This window comes from Bidens hawaiensis, unplaced genomic scaffold (genome assembly GCF_021521415.1).
Source record: "Bidens hawaiensis isolate Kalapana, Puna unplaced genomic scaffold, B.hawaiensis_p1.1 tig00017272_1, whole genome shotgun sequence".
NCBI lineage: Eukaryota > Viridiplantae > Streptophyta > Magnoliopsida > Asterales > Asteraceae > Bidens > Bidens hawaiensis.
Window position 1 is genome coordinate 409,627 of NW_027492619.1, and position 17,998 is coordinate 427,624.

At 35.7% G+C, this 17,998-nt stretch overlaps 1 protein-coding gene across 1 annotated transcript; it reads left to right on the top strand.

Annotated features, from left to right (window-relative positions):
- Positions 1-6,126: 6,126 nt before the first annotated feature.
- LOC143553542 (mediator of RNA polymerase II transcription subunit 12-like) lies at positions 6,127-17,200 on the top strand. Its single transcript, XM_077043524.1, has 13 exons — positions 6,127-6,394; positions 7,852-8,019; positions 8,097-8,156; positions 8,317-8,422; positions 8,506-8,574; positions 8,649-8,702; positions 8,863-8,970; positions 9,049-9,198; positions 9,264-9,608; positions 9,697-11,885; positions 12,709-15,231; positions 15,295-15,571; positions 16,304-17,200. Exons 2-13 carry the CDS (start codon positions 7,895-7,897, stop codon positions 16,739-16,741), a joined length of 6,444 nt encoding a protein of 2,147 aa, XP_076899639.1. The 5' UTR covers positions 6,127-6,394; positions 7,852-7,894; the 3' UTR covers positions 16,742-17,200.
- The last annotated feature ends 798 nt before the right edge of the window (positions 17,201-17,998 follow it).

Consider the following 17,998-nt stretch of genomic DNA (forward strand, 5'->3'; position numbering starts at 1 on the left):
AGACTTTACTTAAAGAATATTTTACCAAGTAAAATATTCACCGAGTAGACTTCAATCTTCTTGGACTTATCAAACTTTGCCCGACAAATCCTTACAAGCAACCTTGTTCTTCTATGGTCCTGTTCGGCTCATTGTCATTGAATAACTTATTGATAAGGCGTACTCGAGAATACGTACCTTACTTGAGCAGAACCTTACTCGATATAACTTAGAGATATTCCATTAACTCATCAAGTATACTCGGACCATAATTATTAAAGAATACCTTGCCCGGTCTTCCAATTACTTGGCTTCTTGGACTTGGTTGACCATACCTTACTCGGAATAGTAAAATACTTGGTCTTGAAGAACAATCCTGCTTGACAAAGTGAACCTTGCTCGGATATGCCAAATCAATGATCCTTACTCGGAAAATCAATAAAAAGCATACCTTGCTCGGATATCCACTTAAGAAGTCTATTTGAAGTAAACCTTGCCCGGGAGGCAAAATCTCGTACTCGACTAAGTAAAAGCTTACTCGAAGGTCCAAGGTGTGCTCGGATTCAATACTTAGCAGTTTCTGAGGAGGTTGAGAAGATTCCAATCTTCCATATTCTTCGTTTTCGGTCAAATCTCCTCATTTGGGTCAAATTCTTGACCCAACAGTTTGTGTGGTTGAAACTTTTGTTTTTTCATCACAAAAATAATCTGATGGTGATCTTTTTCGTAACATACTGTTGCTAAAAATAAGGAAAATGATAACAGGTTAATTCTAAAAATAAAAAATAGACATGGACAATCCTATCTTATTATTAATTTAATGGTCAAGATTATTTCCTACACTTCTCACAAATATTTGTCTTTTTATTTTAACCTTCCTCTGTGATTATATATTTCTTTGTTATAAGATTATTATTTAAGTAATTATGAATATTTTTAAATAATAAAGAAAAGAAAAGAAAACGTTTCTTAGAAAAGAGGAAACGTAGGGTTTACAGAAAATAAGATTAACTAGAGGTTATCTTATAAAAGAAAGAAAGAATGATATTTTTAAACTAAAGGTTTGAAAAGAAAGAGAATACTTTTTAACTAAGGTTTTAAAGTGAAGAAAATATAATCGAGCTAAATATTATAAAAGACTAAAGGTTTTAAGCCGTAATGTATATCAGACTAATAAAAGGTTATACTCGTACTAAAGGTGCGAGATAGCAATGGGAAAGACCCTCGGACAGTGTTTGAAGCTGATCCAAATCAAAAAGGTGAATACGTCCAAACTTTATAAACTTGTATTAAAACGAGTCAATGTGTTAAATGAAAAGGTTTACATGAGACTACGTGTCTCTAAAACATTTACAAACAAAGGTATAAGCACTAGCCCTCAGGCTATCGTGTACGTTTGTCTGGATCCTTACATATGTGGTGGGCACACCACACCTGGTTATATTGATGCTTTCCTGCGGGGTGTTAATGTCGAACGCTGGTTTGTTTGGTGGTGTATTTAGTGTAGAGACTTGAGTTTATAATTGTATTTGTTTTATAACTTTGTTATTCCTAAGCCACGATAGGCCGAGACCTACGTAGTCTCGAGAGGTAATAAAGTAAAAGAAAATATTTTAGCGGCAACATATTCACCAGCATTCGTTGCTGACGTATTTTCTAAACATTTTGCAGGTAATCAATAATATGACTTGGAAAGACGAAGTGCACAAGATATCCGATGGCTCGGATCTTTTTGTTAAACTTAAATATTATAAGAATGGTGGTTTTGTAATTAAAACAAGTAATCTTAAAACATTAATGGGAACTTTTGATCCCGTCTTTTGTATATGTAAATATTATATTTTATATCCACAAGTTTTAAAGACTTCCGCTTTTAATACGTAACTCTGATATATTTACAAATGTGATACCAACCGTTGGTCATACGCCCAGCCCTAAGATGGGGGTGTGATAGGTTACATTCGTTGCATGGGAAAAACCCGGGTGTTACAACAACGTGTCGCGAATTCAGGGAGAGAGACTCGAAGATATGGAATATGCACAGATACACAAAATAGTTAGTGATTGAAGCCGGACATTTAATCTTAAGTATAACGAAATTAATAAAAAAAATTGAGAAAAAGAAGTCATAAGGTAGATTAAGTAGCGAGTGGGATTCAAACAGGAGCATCAAGGAACACCAAGACTTAACAACTCAACATCAACCAACTTACCACGGAGTTATGAGCTGCTTTTAGTGTTAAATTTATTTCTTAAATGGTAACCTCAGGGTATTTAAAAAAGGTGTGGCATTGACTATTGCTATTTATCTATACCTATAGTTAATGATAAAAGTAAAATAATATGACGTTATTATCAATATGGAAACTGTGAATTAAAGATACATGAACTAATCAAGCAAATTATTCTAAAATCTAAAAAGAACTGATATTTGATGGTTTGTTAATTTTAAGAGTTAAGTGTTATTTTAGTATATGTGGTTCGGTCAACTACGTAACTTTAGTACATATTCTTTATTTTGTGCATTTGGCTACCTCAATTTAAAAAAACTTGCATTTTTAGTACTTTTTTTCTAACCCCGTCTATTTTTTCCCTTAAGTCAGAGATAATTTGGTAACTTCGTTATTTTCTTGGTTTTTTCTTTTCTTTTAAACGCTTATATCTTGTAAACCCTAAATCCCAAATCAAAACATCAAAATCCAAATCCTAAATCCCCAAATATCGTACAAATTTAAACCCTATGATGAAATGAAAAAAAGGTTTGGGGATTTAGAATTTGGATTTTTGATGTTATGATTGTGGATTTGGGGTTTACAAGATATAAACGTTTAAAAGAAAAGAAAAAAACAAAGTTTCCAAATTATCTCTGACTTAACGGAAAAAATAAACGGGCTTAGAAAAAAAGTACTAAAAATGCAAGTTTTTTGAAACTGAGGTAACTATTTGCACAAACTAAAAAATAGGTATTAAAGTTGCGTAGTTGACCAAACCATAGGTACTAAAATGACACTTAACTCTAATTTTAAAAAACAAAATAAGAAAAAAATATAATAGTATAACTTATTTCAAAATGTATGTACAAGAGGTGTTAGCCACCAACTCTCTTTTTCAATACTTATTTTATAAAAGAATTATTTTTATTTACTTATATCCTGCTTGGGTGCGCGCATATAATGTGTATATGTGTGAACCCTCAGGTGGGCTAAAGTGAAATTGCACTAATTTTGACGTTATTTTACTAATCTCGTGAAAATAACGTTAAAAGTGGCGGAAGGTTAATCAAGCATCATGTGGTAGCGTTGATAGCCGAAAGACAATGGTACATGCACCAATCGGCCGGTGTCCCAATGGTTGAGTGTTATGTGCCTTATGTCCAAGGCTTGATGCAAAACTACCATCGAGCTGGGGGTCTCACCGGAAGCAACCTCTCTATTCCTACGGGGTAGAGGTAAGGCTGTCTACATCTTACCCTCCTCAGACCCTACCATAGCTTTGCTATTGGTGGGATATACTGAGTACGATGATGATGATGATTTTTATTTACTTATATTAACTAGGATTTTTACCCATGTTTCGTGACGCGGGCTAGTTATATACATTTAGTAGCTGTAAAATAATTTAGCTAAGCTTGTTTGCATCCAAATTATGTCCAAAAGTGATACCAAAGCTTCTTAACATTCGAGTATGTCAAACATTGCCCAAAAGTGGTTTTGTACACCTATAGTTTTAAATCCAAAATAACACATTTTAATGGGTTTCTTTGTAGATGATTATATTACTAGAGAACTAAATGTACGAAGTAAGAAGTAACCTTTCGTATTAGCACTAATGTCTTTCATGGATTATAATACCTGTAAATGGAAAGTTAAGTCTCTATACTATGTTATTAGAAACATGAACAACAAAAGTTAATAACTTTGTTTTTGATTAATTCTTCAGCATCTCCATTGGTTTTCATTTTAGAAACTAAAGATTTTTCATATAATTTATCTCTGATTAACAACGTGTATGGTTATTACCATTTTGCCCCGTGATTACAAGTAGAATCTAAAAATTGACTTTTCTCGTACTCTCATATTGATTGTGTATAATGATATGAATAATTAAAGGTTTTTCAAAGGATTTTTATGAGAATGTAAGAAGCTGTGTTAAATCATAAAGCGAAGAGTTGACTAAATATTTTATACAATTAGATCAGAAGCTACAGAACTTAGTGCATAAATAATTAAATATTGAATTGCTATAGTTACCTAAAGCAACAAAACCTTACCTTCAATAGTGAATTCATAGTAGAGTACAAAGATCAACTTGTACCATGGACTGGGTGTAAACTATTCGGCCAAGTAGCCACCTGGAGTGTGAAGCCTTACCTTCAATAGTGAATTCATAGTACAACATATACCAATAATATTTGTTTACATGATCGTCTTCATTTGATCCAAAACTTATATCTATCGCAGAATATGCATTTCTAAATTATTAACTCATAATATTGGTTTTGATCAATAGTTTACAAAATATTAATAAGAACCCCTGAATAGCTAGTTATAAATTATAATCTAACTAATTCAGTTATATCTTCCCCTGATTTCGGTTCTGTCTCTCCTTTTAAACAAAAATAATTAAGGCTTACAGTTTGAAGATGGATGCATACCTCCAACAACAAGATGGAACCATAAGCTTCTTTGCTGGGAGCATTTCCGGAGTCGTTAGCTCAGCAGCTCTCGGAGAGAATTCCATTATTCTATAATGAATCACCAACAACAAACAAACAAAGCCGCAAAATTCATGATTCTCCGATCAAGGAGTTACTCCACTAAATGTTTCTCTTGAACGGAAGAGTACCAACGTTTCATTAGGCCAGTATAGTGATCACATTCTTCAATAGAATAAATTCCATTCCAATTTTATCCTCTTATCTAACCGAACGTGATTTATTTCCAATTCTAGCTTCACTTTAATCAGATTTGGTGGACTCCCATGTGTTACTAAAATGTGTGATAAGTTTTCATATCCTAAATTTGGTTGTTTTAAAGTATTAAAGAATTTAATGTAGTCATGTACTTGATGAAATGGAGAATATTACAATAGTTATCAAGGACTACTTTCGTTGTTATAAGTTGATATTACGTGCTATAAAGTTCTCAAATTATAATATTTCAATTATTAAAATATTAGGTATTTGCTTTAAATTTATCTTTACACATTTTAAAACATGTAATAATAGGACTACGTAATGATATTAATAGCTTTTTACTCATATCTTCTAACAACAAAGAAGTAGAAGTAGAGTTGTGCCCATATGATATTTCTTCTACATGTTTCATATTGATCTTTTAAACATAACATGTTGTTTGATCATGAATCCTCTTTTAAGTTTAGGACATGAACCATCCATTTATTTTTGCTTCTAATAAACAATAATGCTAGCATATATATTTTTTTCTATATAAAAAAGTAATTTAACAATGGAAGTTAAGCAAGAACCACGAGATTGATGAAAGAAATTGGTCAAAGTTAGTGATTGACTGTGCTTTTCAAGCACTAATCACTACAGAAGCAAGCCTCTCTCTGGTACATCATTACTCGACGTAATCAAGGCCTAATCAAAATGCCACCAATACACTGGGTTTGAACTTTGAATCCCACATGAAACAGGGTGGTTTCTCACATAAACTTTAGTGAGTAGCAGGCTGTTTGAGATAAGGTGATGCCAGAACGAATCGTCTCTGCAACATAAACTCCTGCTAAATAAATGCCTTTGCTTTGGATTTGAAAGTCTTTCTATTCTCGATTTAATTCTTCTAAGACGAACACCTTCAAACCTGAAAGCTTCTTGTTGAATTTCCTGTAACTGAATTCCCGCAACTTTAATTAGTTTGTATCATTAACGTGTATCCATGCATATAATTACCTTTTAACCCCTTAAAACTATTTCCTTTTTAAAGCTAACTATTCAAAATTGCACGAAACACATAACACATTTATGCACTCACACGGTACATAAATATCTTTAAAGAATACCCCTCTCCTATACACATTCAATTTCGACCATCATAAAAAAATAGAAAACTAGAAAATATAATAACAGTAAAAAAATAATAAAAAATAAATGAAAATAAAAAGAGGTCAAAAGCCCCAATGTATCTGATATATCTGAATACACACACGATTCATCTTCCCCAAATTTTCAAATCCCTAATTTCATCTTCATCTTCATCTTCACCAATATTCTTATTATCAATCAAATTACAACTTCTAATTATCACATCTGTAATTCACATCGACCACTTGTTCAAAACCCTAATTTCACTAATCAATCACAAACCCTAATTTTCCGTCATCCAACTTACTGTTCCGCATGTTTCGAACTTGATTTAGGCTTTATTCCTCAATCTTCTGCTCGATTCCAAAGGTATGATTAACTTCCACTCATCTAATCGGTTCAATTTCACTTCAAATTAAGCTGATTTTGGTGTATGAGCTGATGTTGTTGTTTCAACAGTTGGGAGTGTGTGTATTGTGATCTGATTGCTTGATGTCTGTCATAATCAGTGACTGATGGATTGTAAAACTTACGGTTCGGTTCGGTTAATAACCAAAATCAAATTTAGGCTAAAATTTTTTACTTAGAAATACCAACAGATTAAGTTAATTCTGTTGTTGTGTTGTGTATGATCTGATTGTTTTACTGAAGTTGCAGTGTTGATTGATTAATGGTTTCTGTGATAATCAGTGACGGATGGGATTGTACATGTTTAATTGATCAAAAATGTTAAACCTTGGTTATAATCATATGTTAGATTTTAGGGCATACGCGTATGTTTTTGGTTATTATAATAATTTTCTTTTTAAAACTTGTGTTATGCGTGGACTTAAGAGTGAAGAGGTGAAAACCTAATTATGCTTGGAAATATTGACGTTATTTGATCAGCATTTATTGAGTTGAAAATAACTTTGTTCTAGGTTTATGCTTCATATGTGTTAATCCTATGTTTTTTTTATTTTTAACACGTGGAAAGGCGGTCGATTGTTTTTTTTAAATCTTTTTTTATTTACATGGGGTGTTATATTTGATTTTTGAAACTTTAAGACATTTAAAAGAAAAAAAAAATGTTACTTTTTTTATAATGAATAATGCAACATCAACATGGTAAAAAGCTATAATGAGACAAAAAAAAAGCTCGCGTGACCTAAATGGAACAGTGCTGAAAGTTCGTTACATTTCTATAAAGTTCTCTCTTTTTGTTAAGAGGTGAAAACCTAATTATGCTTGTATATCTTTACATTCTTTGATCAGCATTCATCGAGTTGAAACTAAATTTATTCTAGGTTTATGCTTTGTATGTGTAGCTGAGTGCTGTTCACAATTTTGATACAAAAAATCGGACTTTGGGCACACGTATGGTTCCAATTTCTGTTTTTTACTTAATGTCTCGGTGTGGAGAGGATGCGTTTGGTAGGTGATGATGTTTAACTCTAGTTTCATTGGGAAACTTAATTTGGAATTTAAGTTAATACTTTTAAGAGTATTGTATGGATCACTTTATTTATTATATGGATTTATGTTTAGGTATAGTGCATAACATGGTAGTTCTTCAAATGTATCAAATTTTGCCTTTAGCATCATTGTTTGAAATTCAGTTTCTTAGTAGTTCCAACCAGATTTCATCATTTATATCAATAGTTAACCTTGTGTTGACTATGAAAAGGTTAGTTACGTGATATAGATATACTTGTCTTGGAGCTTTAAGGTGTGTTTTTTAATGAGTAAACACTTGTTAGTGAACAGTGCTTTAGAAAATAGTTTTCATATTTGGAGATGACAGTTGGTAGTATTTAATTCATCGTTATTAACATGGCAATTTGCAGTGATTCAATGTGTGAGACAGTATGCGGGCCATAGTCTGGAGCAATGCAAAGGTATCATGCTACCAACTGCACTAGTGCAGTCAATAACAGTGCGGTTGGTGGCTCATTAGGCAGAGATACTTCTCGAGCTGAGTCATCTGCACTTTCTTCTAACTTTCCATCAAATCGGTATTTATTTTTCATCTGTTAACATATATGCAAATGTATCTTCTGTATTATATTTATTTCCTGTTTTTATCTTACAGACGTTCTTCACAACTTGCACCATACAAATTGAAGTGTGAGAAAGATCCCCTGAATTCAAGGTATTTTATATTCTTCTATTTTTGCAATCTGCATGTCAGTAAGTACTTCCACAGGATTTATATATTATTTTGATATTAGCAGCTTGCTTTTTTTGTCCTAGTTTTGCATAAATAACTGTACTTTTCAATTGTTATTGAATTATTATCCTTGTGTTGTTAGGCTTCCACCTCCTGACTTTCATCCGCCAACTACAAACCGTCCTGAGGAGACACTTACAAAGGACTATGTGCTTGCTGGATACAGAGAGACAGTTGAGGGGCTTGAGGTATGCTGTAGGAACTGTTTACAGGTTAAATCTGTCAGTGATGCCATATTTTATTTGTAACTGTTTTGAGCGTGCTTTTACAGGAATCCAGAGAGATATCTTTATCGCAGATTTCAACTTTCACCAAGCCCGTTGTTCTAAAGTGCAAGGAGGTAAATATTTTACAATTTTGAGTCTTTTTCAGTTTTCACATTATTCTGACTTGAGACATTATACTATTCTGTAGGCAATCAGAAAATATCACAGAGCAATCAATGAATCTCGTGCTCAAAAACGCAAGGTATTATTTATGCCTTATGCTTCCATCTGTGATATGCACTGCAATCTATATAATGTCCATCTGTGATATGTACTGCAATCTATATAATGTTACTACTTCAGCCAGTTATATATTCATATAACGTTTAAATTGAATGCTTGAAGTATATTTATGTATGCAGGCTGGTCAAGTTTATGGTGTACCTCTTACTGGTAATTTATTGAGTAAGCCCGGTGTTTTCCCAGAACAGAAAGCTAGTGGCGATGATTTTCGGAAGAAATGGATCGAGGTTTGTCTTTCGGCTATTAGTGAGATAATTGAAATTATCTTACTACTCGTCTATAAAAAACTCTTTGATATATTACAGGGTTTGTCTCAACAACATAAACGTTTGCGGTCACTGGCGGATCATGTTCCTCATGGTTATAGAAGGAAAGCACTTTTTGAAGTTCTTATTAGAAACAACGTGCCTTTACTAAGAGCAACTTGGTTTATCAAAGTTACATATCTTAATCAGGTACAAGTTATTATTACACATGTACCACACTCTTCGTATATTTATTTATTCATTTATATATGCAGATTCGACCCGGATCTTCTAGTACGTCTTCAGGGTCACCAGATAAAACTCGGCTTTCCCGCTCAGAACAGTGGACGAAAGATGTTATTGAGTATTTACAGCAACTTTTGGATGAATTTGTTCAAAAGACAAATTCCCATTCTACCCTCCATTTTAAGGACCGATCACCTCAGTTTGCTTATGGTGGGTCCATCCAACACAAGAATGACTTGGTGTCAGTGGTTGATGGTGAGGAACCATCTTTGCATTTCAAGTGGTGGTATGTGGTTCGACTCATACAGTGGCACTATGCAGAAGGGTTGCTTCTCACTTCTTTAATCATTGACTGGGTTCTGAATCAACTGCAGGTAATCACTCTAAACAAGTTCGGGTCAAGCCAGTTTTTATGACCCGTTTCTTTTCAAACTAAAGAAATGAACTTTTTATTACTTGCAGGAGAAGGAATTACTTGTGATATTGCAACTGCTACTTCCTATCATATATGTTGTTATAGAAAGTATGGTTTTATCACAAAATTACGTTCATACCCTTGTGGGAATAGCAGTTCGGTTTATTCAAGAACCGTCTCCGGGTGGTTCAGATCTCGTGGATAACTCAAGGAGGGCGTACACTATCTCGGCTTTGGTTGAAATTCTTCGGTATTTAATACTCGCGGTCCCCGATACTTTTGTTGCCCAAAATTGCTTTCCGCTTCCTTCGTGTGTGGTTACAAATGCAGCAAATGATGGTAGTTTAATCACGCGGGTAACTGGTGAAGGTGGGAATAAAGGGCAGCAGCAGTTATCCTTTAACTCGGTTGTTTATTCGGTTCAGAAACGTGCAATCAATCTTTCAAGAACTGTAAAACCGGGCTATTCAGGTCATAATGTGGCGAAAACACTACATGAGCTAGATAAAGCTCTTATACATGGAGATATTACGGTTGCTTATAAGTGTATTTTTGAGGATTTTGGTGATGAAACTATTTATAAAAGGTGGATTGCTGATGTCAGCACGTGTTTACAGGCGTCTCTGAAGTGGATTGGTACAACACGGTCTTCATTCATGTGTTCTGTGTTTTTTATTTGCGAGTGGGCCACTTGTGATTTTCGGGATTTTCGAGTGGGCCCGCCTCATGGTATTAAATTCAGTGGGAAACGAGACTTTTCTCAGGTATACGTTGCCACTCGGCTTCTAGAGATGAAATTAAGAAACATGCGAAGTTCAAAGTCAAAACATGGCATTAGAAAAGTCAAAGACCTGTCACATTTTTTTCAAAGTCCAGGACCGTTACATGATATTGTTGTGTGCTGGATTGATCAACACCAAGCCCAGAATGTGGAAGGTTTTAAACGTGTTCAGTTACTTATAAATGAACTCATTCGATCAGGACTTTTCTATCCTCAGGCATACGTGAGGGAACTTATTGTTAGTGGAATCATGGCTTGGAGTGACTCGGTGGTTGACTTTGACCGAAAGAGGAGACACTATAAACTCTTGAAACATCTTCCCGGTTCATACATTCAAGGTGCACTCCAAGAAGCACAAATCGCGGAAGCATCTCTTATATCTGAAGCCATGCATATTTACACAAACGAACGGCGTCTCTTGCTTCATGAACTTGTTGACCACCCAAAAAATAATACTGTTTCAAATAAGCAAAAAAACCATCAAAAGTTTGTAAAGGATCCGTGGCAAACACTTCCATCATCACCAGGATTCGATTCGTTCTCGAATAAAAATGCCAATAAAAAGATTGAAGAACTAATGGATTCTATTGTCGTTCTGCTACATTTTTCAAGTTCCCATTCTACACCTGATGAGTCTCAGGGTGTTAAACGACCCACTGGGTCAATGGTGACCAGTGAAGGAACAGCTGGATGTGAAGAATGCAGACGAGCTAAAAGACAAAAAGTAGAAGAAAAGAATCCATCTCTCTCTGATGATGAAGACATTTGGTGGGTTAAGAAGGGTGTTACTCTTAAGTCAATGGAGTCTTTTAGAGCAATTGAGCCACCTGTCAAACCAGTCAAACAAGCCACACGAGGCAGACAAAAGACAGTCCGCAAGACTTCAAGTCTGGCTCAGTTAGCCGCTGCCCGAATCGAGGGTAGCCAGGGTGCATCCACTAGTCATGTATGTGATAGCAGATTAAACTGTCCTAACCACCGAAATGTTAACGGTAACGAACCCGATGTTTCAAAAACAACCGATTCAATTAAAGCCGCTCATTTGGGAGATGTTTCTTCCGTCGGGAATGCTCTGAAACGGGCACCATTAGATGAGAAACGGGTCGTTGTCGTGTGGTTGATGGATACAGTGAGGCAGCTTGTTGACGAGGCTGGTAAGGCTACTGAGACCGCACCGAAAGTTGGGCATTTTGGTAGGAATTTGTCTCCGGTTGATGATAAAGGGTTGACAAAATGGAAGCTTGGTGAAGATGAGTTGTCAACCATCTTGTACCTAATGGATGTTTGTGATGATTTGGTTTCTGCAGCCCGGTTTCTTGTTTGGTTGTTGCCCAAAATTTCTATCCATCCGGTTCCTACAGTTCATAGTGGAAGGAATGTTATGATTGTACAAAGGAGTGTTGAAAATCAATCATGTGCGGTTGGGGAGACATTTATTTTGTCATCTCTCAGAAGGTTCTGTCTCTTTACAATACGGGTTGGGTAATGGGTCAAAATGGGTCCAGATTGAAAAAAGGTTTTTTTTAACGAACAGGTTTGCAAACGGACTTGGTGGCTAGGCCTGCAAATAAATCGAATGAACACGAACGTAGCATGTTTTTGTTTACTCATTTAAAGCTAAACAAACGATCGAGCACGAACAATCAAACAAACGGTTTATTCTTCGTTTGTTAAGAAAGTGTGTTTGTGTTCGTTTATTTTCATTCATTACTAAACGAACAGTTCACGAACGTTAGTGAATGAACATTATTAACGTAAGTATATTAGGCCTAAAAATTTGTTAAAACTAGACTAAAATATAATAGGCCAAAAAAATTTGGATGATTATGTGAATAAATGAACTTAAATGTAAATTAAGGAACATAAATGTAAACTAATGCACATAAGTGTACGTTACGAACAAGGATTAATGGACATAAAGGAACGAATGTTCACGAACCTAAATGAACGAACAAGACATGTGTTCATGTTCATTTGTTAAGCTAAATGGACAGAAACATTTGTTTGTGTTTGGTTTGTTCACAAGCCTACTGGTGGCTCGTAGGGCTGAACTGACCCACTGACTTCTTTATCGACTTCTATATCTTATTTTAAAATAAATTTTTATAGGTAATTAGGTACTTATGATTATAGAAACACATTTATATTACCATAGTTATCTAAATAAGTACCTGATTACCTTGAATATAACAGTTTTGGAGGTTGTAATGCTGTATGCGTTAGTTTTATATTTCTATTGTAAAGATTTGTGATATGAATTATTAAACCTTTTGTGCAGGTATGAGAACATACTTGCTGCAGCCAATCTTATACCGGAAACATTATCCTCCATGATGCATCGTGCTTTGGCAGTTATGTCATCTAATGGACGGGTTTCTGGTTCAGCGGCTTTAGTCTTTGCCCGCCAGATGTTAAAGAAATATGGCCATGTGACAACTGTTGTTGACTGGATAAAAACCTTCAAGACCACAGCTGGTAAAAGACTTGTTATGGAACTTGAATCTGGAAGATCATCAGATGGAGAATTTGGTTTCCCACTTGGCGTTCCCGCGGGCGTCCAAGATTTTGATGATTTTTTACTTAAAAAAGTAACCGGTGTTCGTATTTCACGGGTCGGGGTAAGCATGCGCGATACAGTTCAAAGGGTTATAGATGAAGCAATTCCTGCTTTTCATGGTCAAGAAAAGAAGGCTTTTACAATGAAAAAACCGACAGTTGAAAAACTTGATGACATGTACCCGATAGCCCAACAGGTTGTAAAAGGGCTGTTGGATTGCATGAGACAAACGGGCGGGGCGGCCCAAGAAGGCGACCCAACTTTAGTAGCGTTTGCGGTTTCTGCCATTGTTAGTAATATTGGGCAGGTGATTGGTAAGATTACCGACATAACCCCGGCTTCATTAAACTTTGCACGGCACGTTTTACGGGTCCATCTCACATGTCTGTCACTGCTAAAAGATGCACTTGGTGAACGTCAGAGTCGGGTTTTTGAAATTGCTCTTGCAACCGAAGCTTCTTCTGCATTAACCCAAGTTTTCTCGCCTCCAAAAACCTCCCGTGGTCAACTACAACTTTCACCTGAAACACGTGATTCGATGTCGGAAAACCCGATGCTTTCAAAAGCTGCTAAAATGTCAGGTGCGGTTTCTGCACTTGTTATTGAAGCTGTACTTCAAGGTATAACTACCCTTGAACGAATGGTAACTGTTTTGAGATTAAAAGACGGGATAAATGTGATACAGTTTCTGAAGAGCACAAGGTCTAATTCAAACGGGAATGTACGGTCTATAAGCGATTTCAAAACTGATAATTTGGTCGAAGTTTCAGTTCATTGGTTTAGGGTTCTTATTGGGAACTGCAGGACCGTTTCCGATGGCTTTATAGTCGAGCTTTTGGGTGAATCTTCCATTGTAGCGTTAACAAGACTCCAAAGAATGCTTTCTATTGACCTCGTTTTTCCACCTGCTTTTGCAATTTTAGGATTTTTGGTATGGAAGCGGTTCATTCTTAATGCAAATGTTATGGCCCGTGACAACATTTCACAGTTATTTCATTCTTTAAAATCTGCTTTTAGTGATGCTATAAAGCATTTGCCTTTTCGTGATGTATGCATGAGAGAATGTGCTACTTTATATGATCTTGTAGCAGCCGACACTAGTGACTCTGAGTTTGCTGTCATGTTGGACTCGAGTGGGCCGGATACTCATTCAAAAATTTCTGCTTTTGTCCCTCTACGAGCTCGAGTCTTTCTAAACTCCATCATCGATTGTCAATTACCAAACGAAATCATTTCTCACGATGACATGAATCGAGCTTCCGGGCACACTGATTTAAATGAGACGAAGCTTCTTGATAAGATTGTTCATATTCTTGACACTTTGCAGCCAGCAAAGTTTCATTGGCAATGTGTTGAGCTTAGACTGTTATTAAACGAACAAGCCCTAATTGGAAAACTTGAAGCCCGTGACACTTCGTTAGTAGATGCTTTAAGATCATTATCATCAAACAGTGAAAGTTCCGGGACTTCCGAGAATGAAAATAACTTTATTCAGATGGTGTTGACCCGACTGCTGGTGAGACCGGATGCTGCTCCTCTTTTTTCAGAGGTAGTGCACCGTCTTGGGAGGTTGTTAGAGGACGGTGTACTTCAGCAAGCAAAATGGTTTTTAAGAGGTCACGATGTTCTATTTGGTCGGAAATCTATCCGACAACGGCTAATTAATATAGCCGAGAGCAAAGGTTTGTCAACCAAGATTCAGTTTTCAAAACCGTGGGGTTGGTGTGGTTCATCTTCAATTCCCGGGCCCGTTAAAAAGGGAAACAAGAGGAAGTTTGATACGGTTTCTTTTGAGGAAGGTGAGGTAGTTGATGATGGAAACGGGCCTGACACAAAACGACATGCTTCTAGAATATTCGGTCCAGGTTCAGATGTTGAAGCCTTTATAGTTAGTCAACAGCACGTGACTGAAAAAGCGTTAATTGAATTACTTCTTCCGTGCATTGACCAAAGCTCTGATGACTCACGGGTTACTTTTGCTAATGATATAATAAAGCAGATGAATGATATTGAACAGCAGATAAGTAATGTTACTCATGGAGTTAATAAACAAGCGGGCTCCATTGAAGGTCCTGTGACTAAAGTGAATACCCGTAAGGGATTAAGAGGAGGTAGTCCTGCATTGGCCCGACGTCCTGCAGGACCCGTTGAAATGATGCTGCCGTCCCCGTCTGCGGTACGGGCTTCGATATCATTGCGTTTACAGCTACTTCTAAGATTACTTCCTTCAATCTGCGCCGATGGGTAAGTCTTGATAGAGGTTTGTTAACTTTTCAATTTTATAAACTCATGTTTTTGATTTGTCAGGGAACCATCATTCCGTAACGTGAGGCACATGCTAGCTTCGGTGGTCCTTCGTCTTCTTGGAAGTAGGGTTTTTCATGAGGATGCAGATCTTTGTAATCCAACTTCTGCAACCGCTGATCTGGGTGAAAGTCTCTATGATCGTTTATTATTGGTTCTACATGCACTCTTGAGCACCTCAAATCCCTACTGGCTCAGGTCAAAGTTTAGTTCTAAGTCTACCCCTGAAGGTTCTAAGGACTCGAGTTCGTATGATCGTGAAGTTGCAGAAAGTTTACAGGTTTGTATATTGTAAAATGACAACAATACCCTTTGTTTTTTCTTTCATCTAATTATCACCTTTTGAAATAGTTATACAAGGGTGTTTTTGTCTTCTAAAAACATTTCATCAATAAGCATGTTTAATTACTTCGTTTAGGCTCGTAGCAAACTCAACGTTTAGTAGACCGTTTGGTGGGGGAAATCTGTTTATGTTTGGTTAGTTACGTTCGAACAAATTTTTTTGTTCTTTTAGTTAACCGAATGAACATGAACACATGTCTTGTTCATTGGTTTACGTTTGTTCAATTATGTTTGTTTGTTTACGTTCATTTATGTTTTGTTTGCATTTGCCAATATATTCATTTATTTTTTGGGCCCATTACAATGTAGTATAGTTTTTGTAACCTTTTATGCCCAACACATTGTTCGCATTTACTATTAATTGGTTTTAGCTTAGTTTTGTTAGTTGATCGATTTTCAGTTACGTTCATTTATACTGTTTGTGAAACAACACGAACAAGATAACTTTGTTGGCGTTCAATCGTTGTTTGGTTAAAGTTAAGCGAGCAAACACGAACATGTTTCGGTTGTGTTTGTTCGGTTCGTTTAAAAGCCTAGCCAAGTTTTGAATTGGCATATACTTAATAATGCTATACTATCAGTACATTTCATTTGTATTAGTTACGCATTGATAACAATGGTTGCATTTAACTATCGTAATTTAATATGTATATATTTTTAAATGGTACAGAATGAGTTGGATGGCATGCAGTTACCAGATGCAGTCAGATGGCGGATTCAAACCGTCATGCCAGTCGTTGTCAACACTGCAAGATTCTCAATCTCGTGCCAGCCACCTAACGTCCCGCCTTCCGCCCTAAACTTTCTACAACCAAGTGTATCACTTCCCGGGCCACATTCTGGAAATCTTAGAAATAGTCAGCGCGCCATCTCAAACGGGCCAGGAAAGTCCAGCAAGCCCGTATCTTCACAACCCGATTCTGACATAGAGATTGACCCATGGACCCTTTTGGAAGACGGAGCAGGATCCGGCCCGTCTTCCATAAACGCAGCTGCAATTGCGGGAACCGATCATGGTAATCTCAAGGCGTCAAGCTGGCTCAAGGGCGCCGTTAGGATTAGGAGGATGGATCTGACTTACATCGGCGCCATAGATGACGACAGCTGATTGTAACTTCCCAAAAGTCAAAGTCAAACCCAGTTTCAGGTAATCATTAACTTGTAAAACTACCATTTTGGGTCAGCCTCCTAACCAGCAACAAGCAGTTTTTGTGGTCGATCTTATTCTTTTTGGCTCAGTCCTGAACCGTACGGTTCGGTGATTTGTTGTATATATAGGGATATCATTTGACTACTCAAACAACAATATGTGTTAAAGAAAAGGAAAAATGGTCAGCAGTTGTCTGTTTTGTTGGATGTTTTAGGAATGCTGAGCTGGATAATATTTATATCTTGCTCTCACATACACCTGTGTATTACTGTTGTTTGATCAGGTAGAATCTAGAGCAATAAACTTGTATTACATGTAGTGAAAGTTGACTATTTTGTATTTGGATTTGAGTATTTTTGCTCTAGATGTTTTGTGCTTTGTTTTATGAATGTGGATGCATCACATGTTATTAGATGTCGTATTTCTGTAGCAAGTAATGACATTGTTCTGTCTGACCGAATGTACGAAAACAGAAAGATGATTGTCTTTTTTTAGTTTTCATCTTGTTTTGAGTTTTGATTTGAGAAGAATTACAAGGGATATTTGAAGACATTATTGTTACCTGTTGTTAAACTCTAGTAGCAAGTTTTTGTTACAGATTCTGGATTATATTTTCAAGTTCCTAATTTATTTTCATTATTAGGAAGACGTTTATATCGTTGAGCCTTGTGTCCTATTATAATTTTAAGAAAATTTTTAAAGGTTTAAAAAAAACAAATCAACATTTTTTTTATTGTTTGTACTTGTGTTTCAATTTTGGTATTCTTTGCAAATACCTTGTACCTATTTTCTGTATTTTCTATTATTTCTGCATCTTTTTCGTTCTTTTTTATGATTTTTTATAAATGTACTTTATATATTTTTATTCAAGTTTTATACATTCTGAAAAGCTATTGCAGATTTGAAGTTCAGATTCTATTTTTTCTTCAAAAAGTGAAATCTGAATATTGATTTAAACAATAATAAATTGGGTCTTTATATATATATTTGGAGATTTTATTGTCCCAATTCTTGATTTTTAATTTTATTGAACTCTACTAAATTCTAGTTTTTTTTTCAAGAAACACAAGATCAGATTCATGATTTTATAGCATTCTTTTTATTGTTTGTTGATTTGCAGGGTAGGGTGTTCAAAGAAGAGAGAAAGAGCTCTTGTTTTTGTTTTCTTTCCTCTTCTTTTTCGAATTTCTTAATTTTCATCAAGAATGGGAGAGG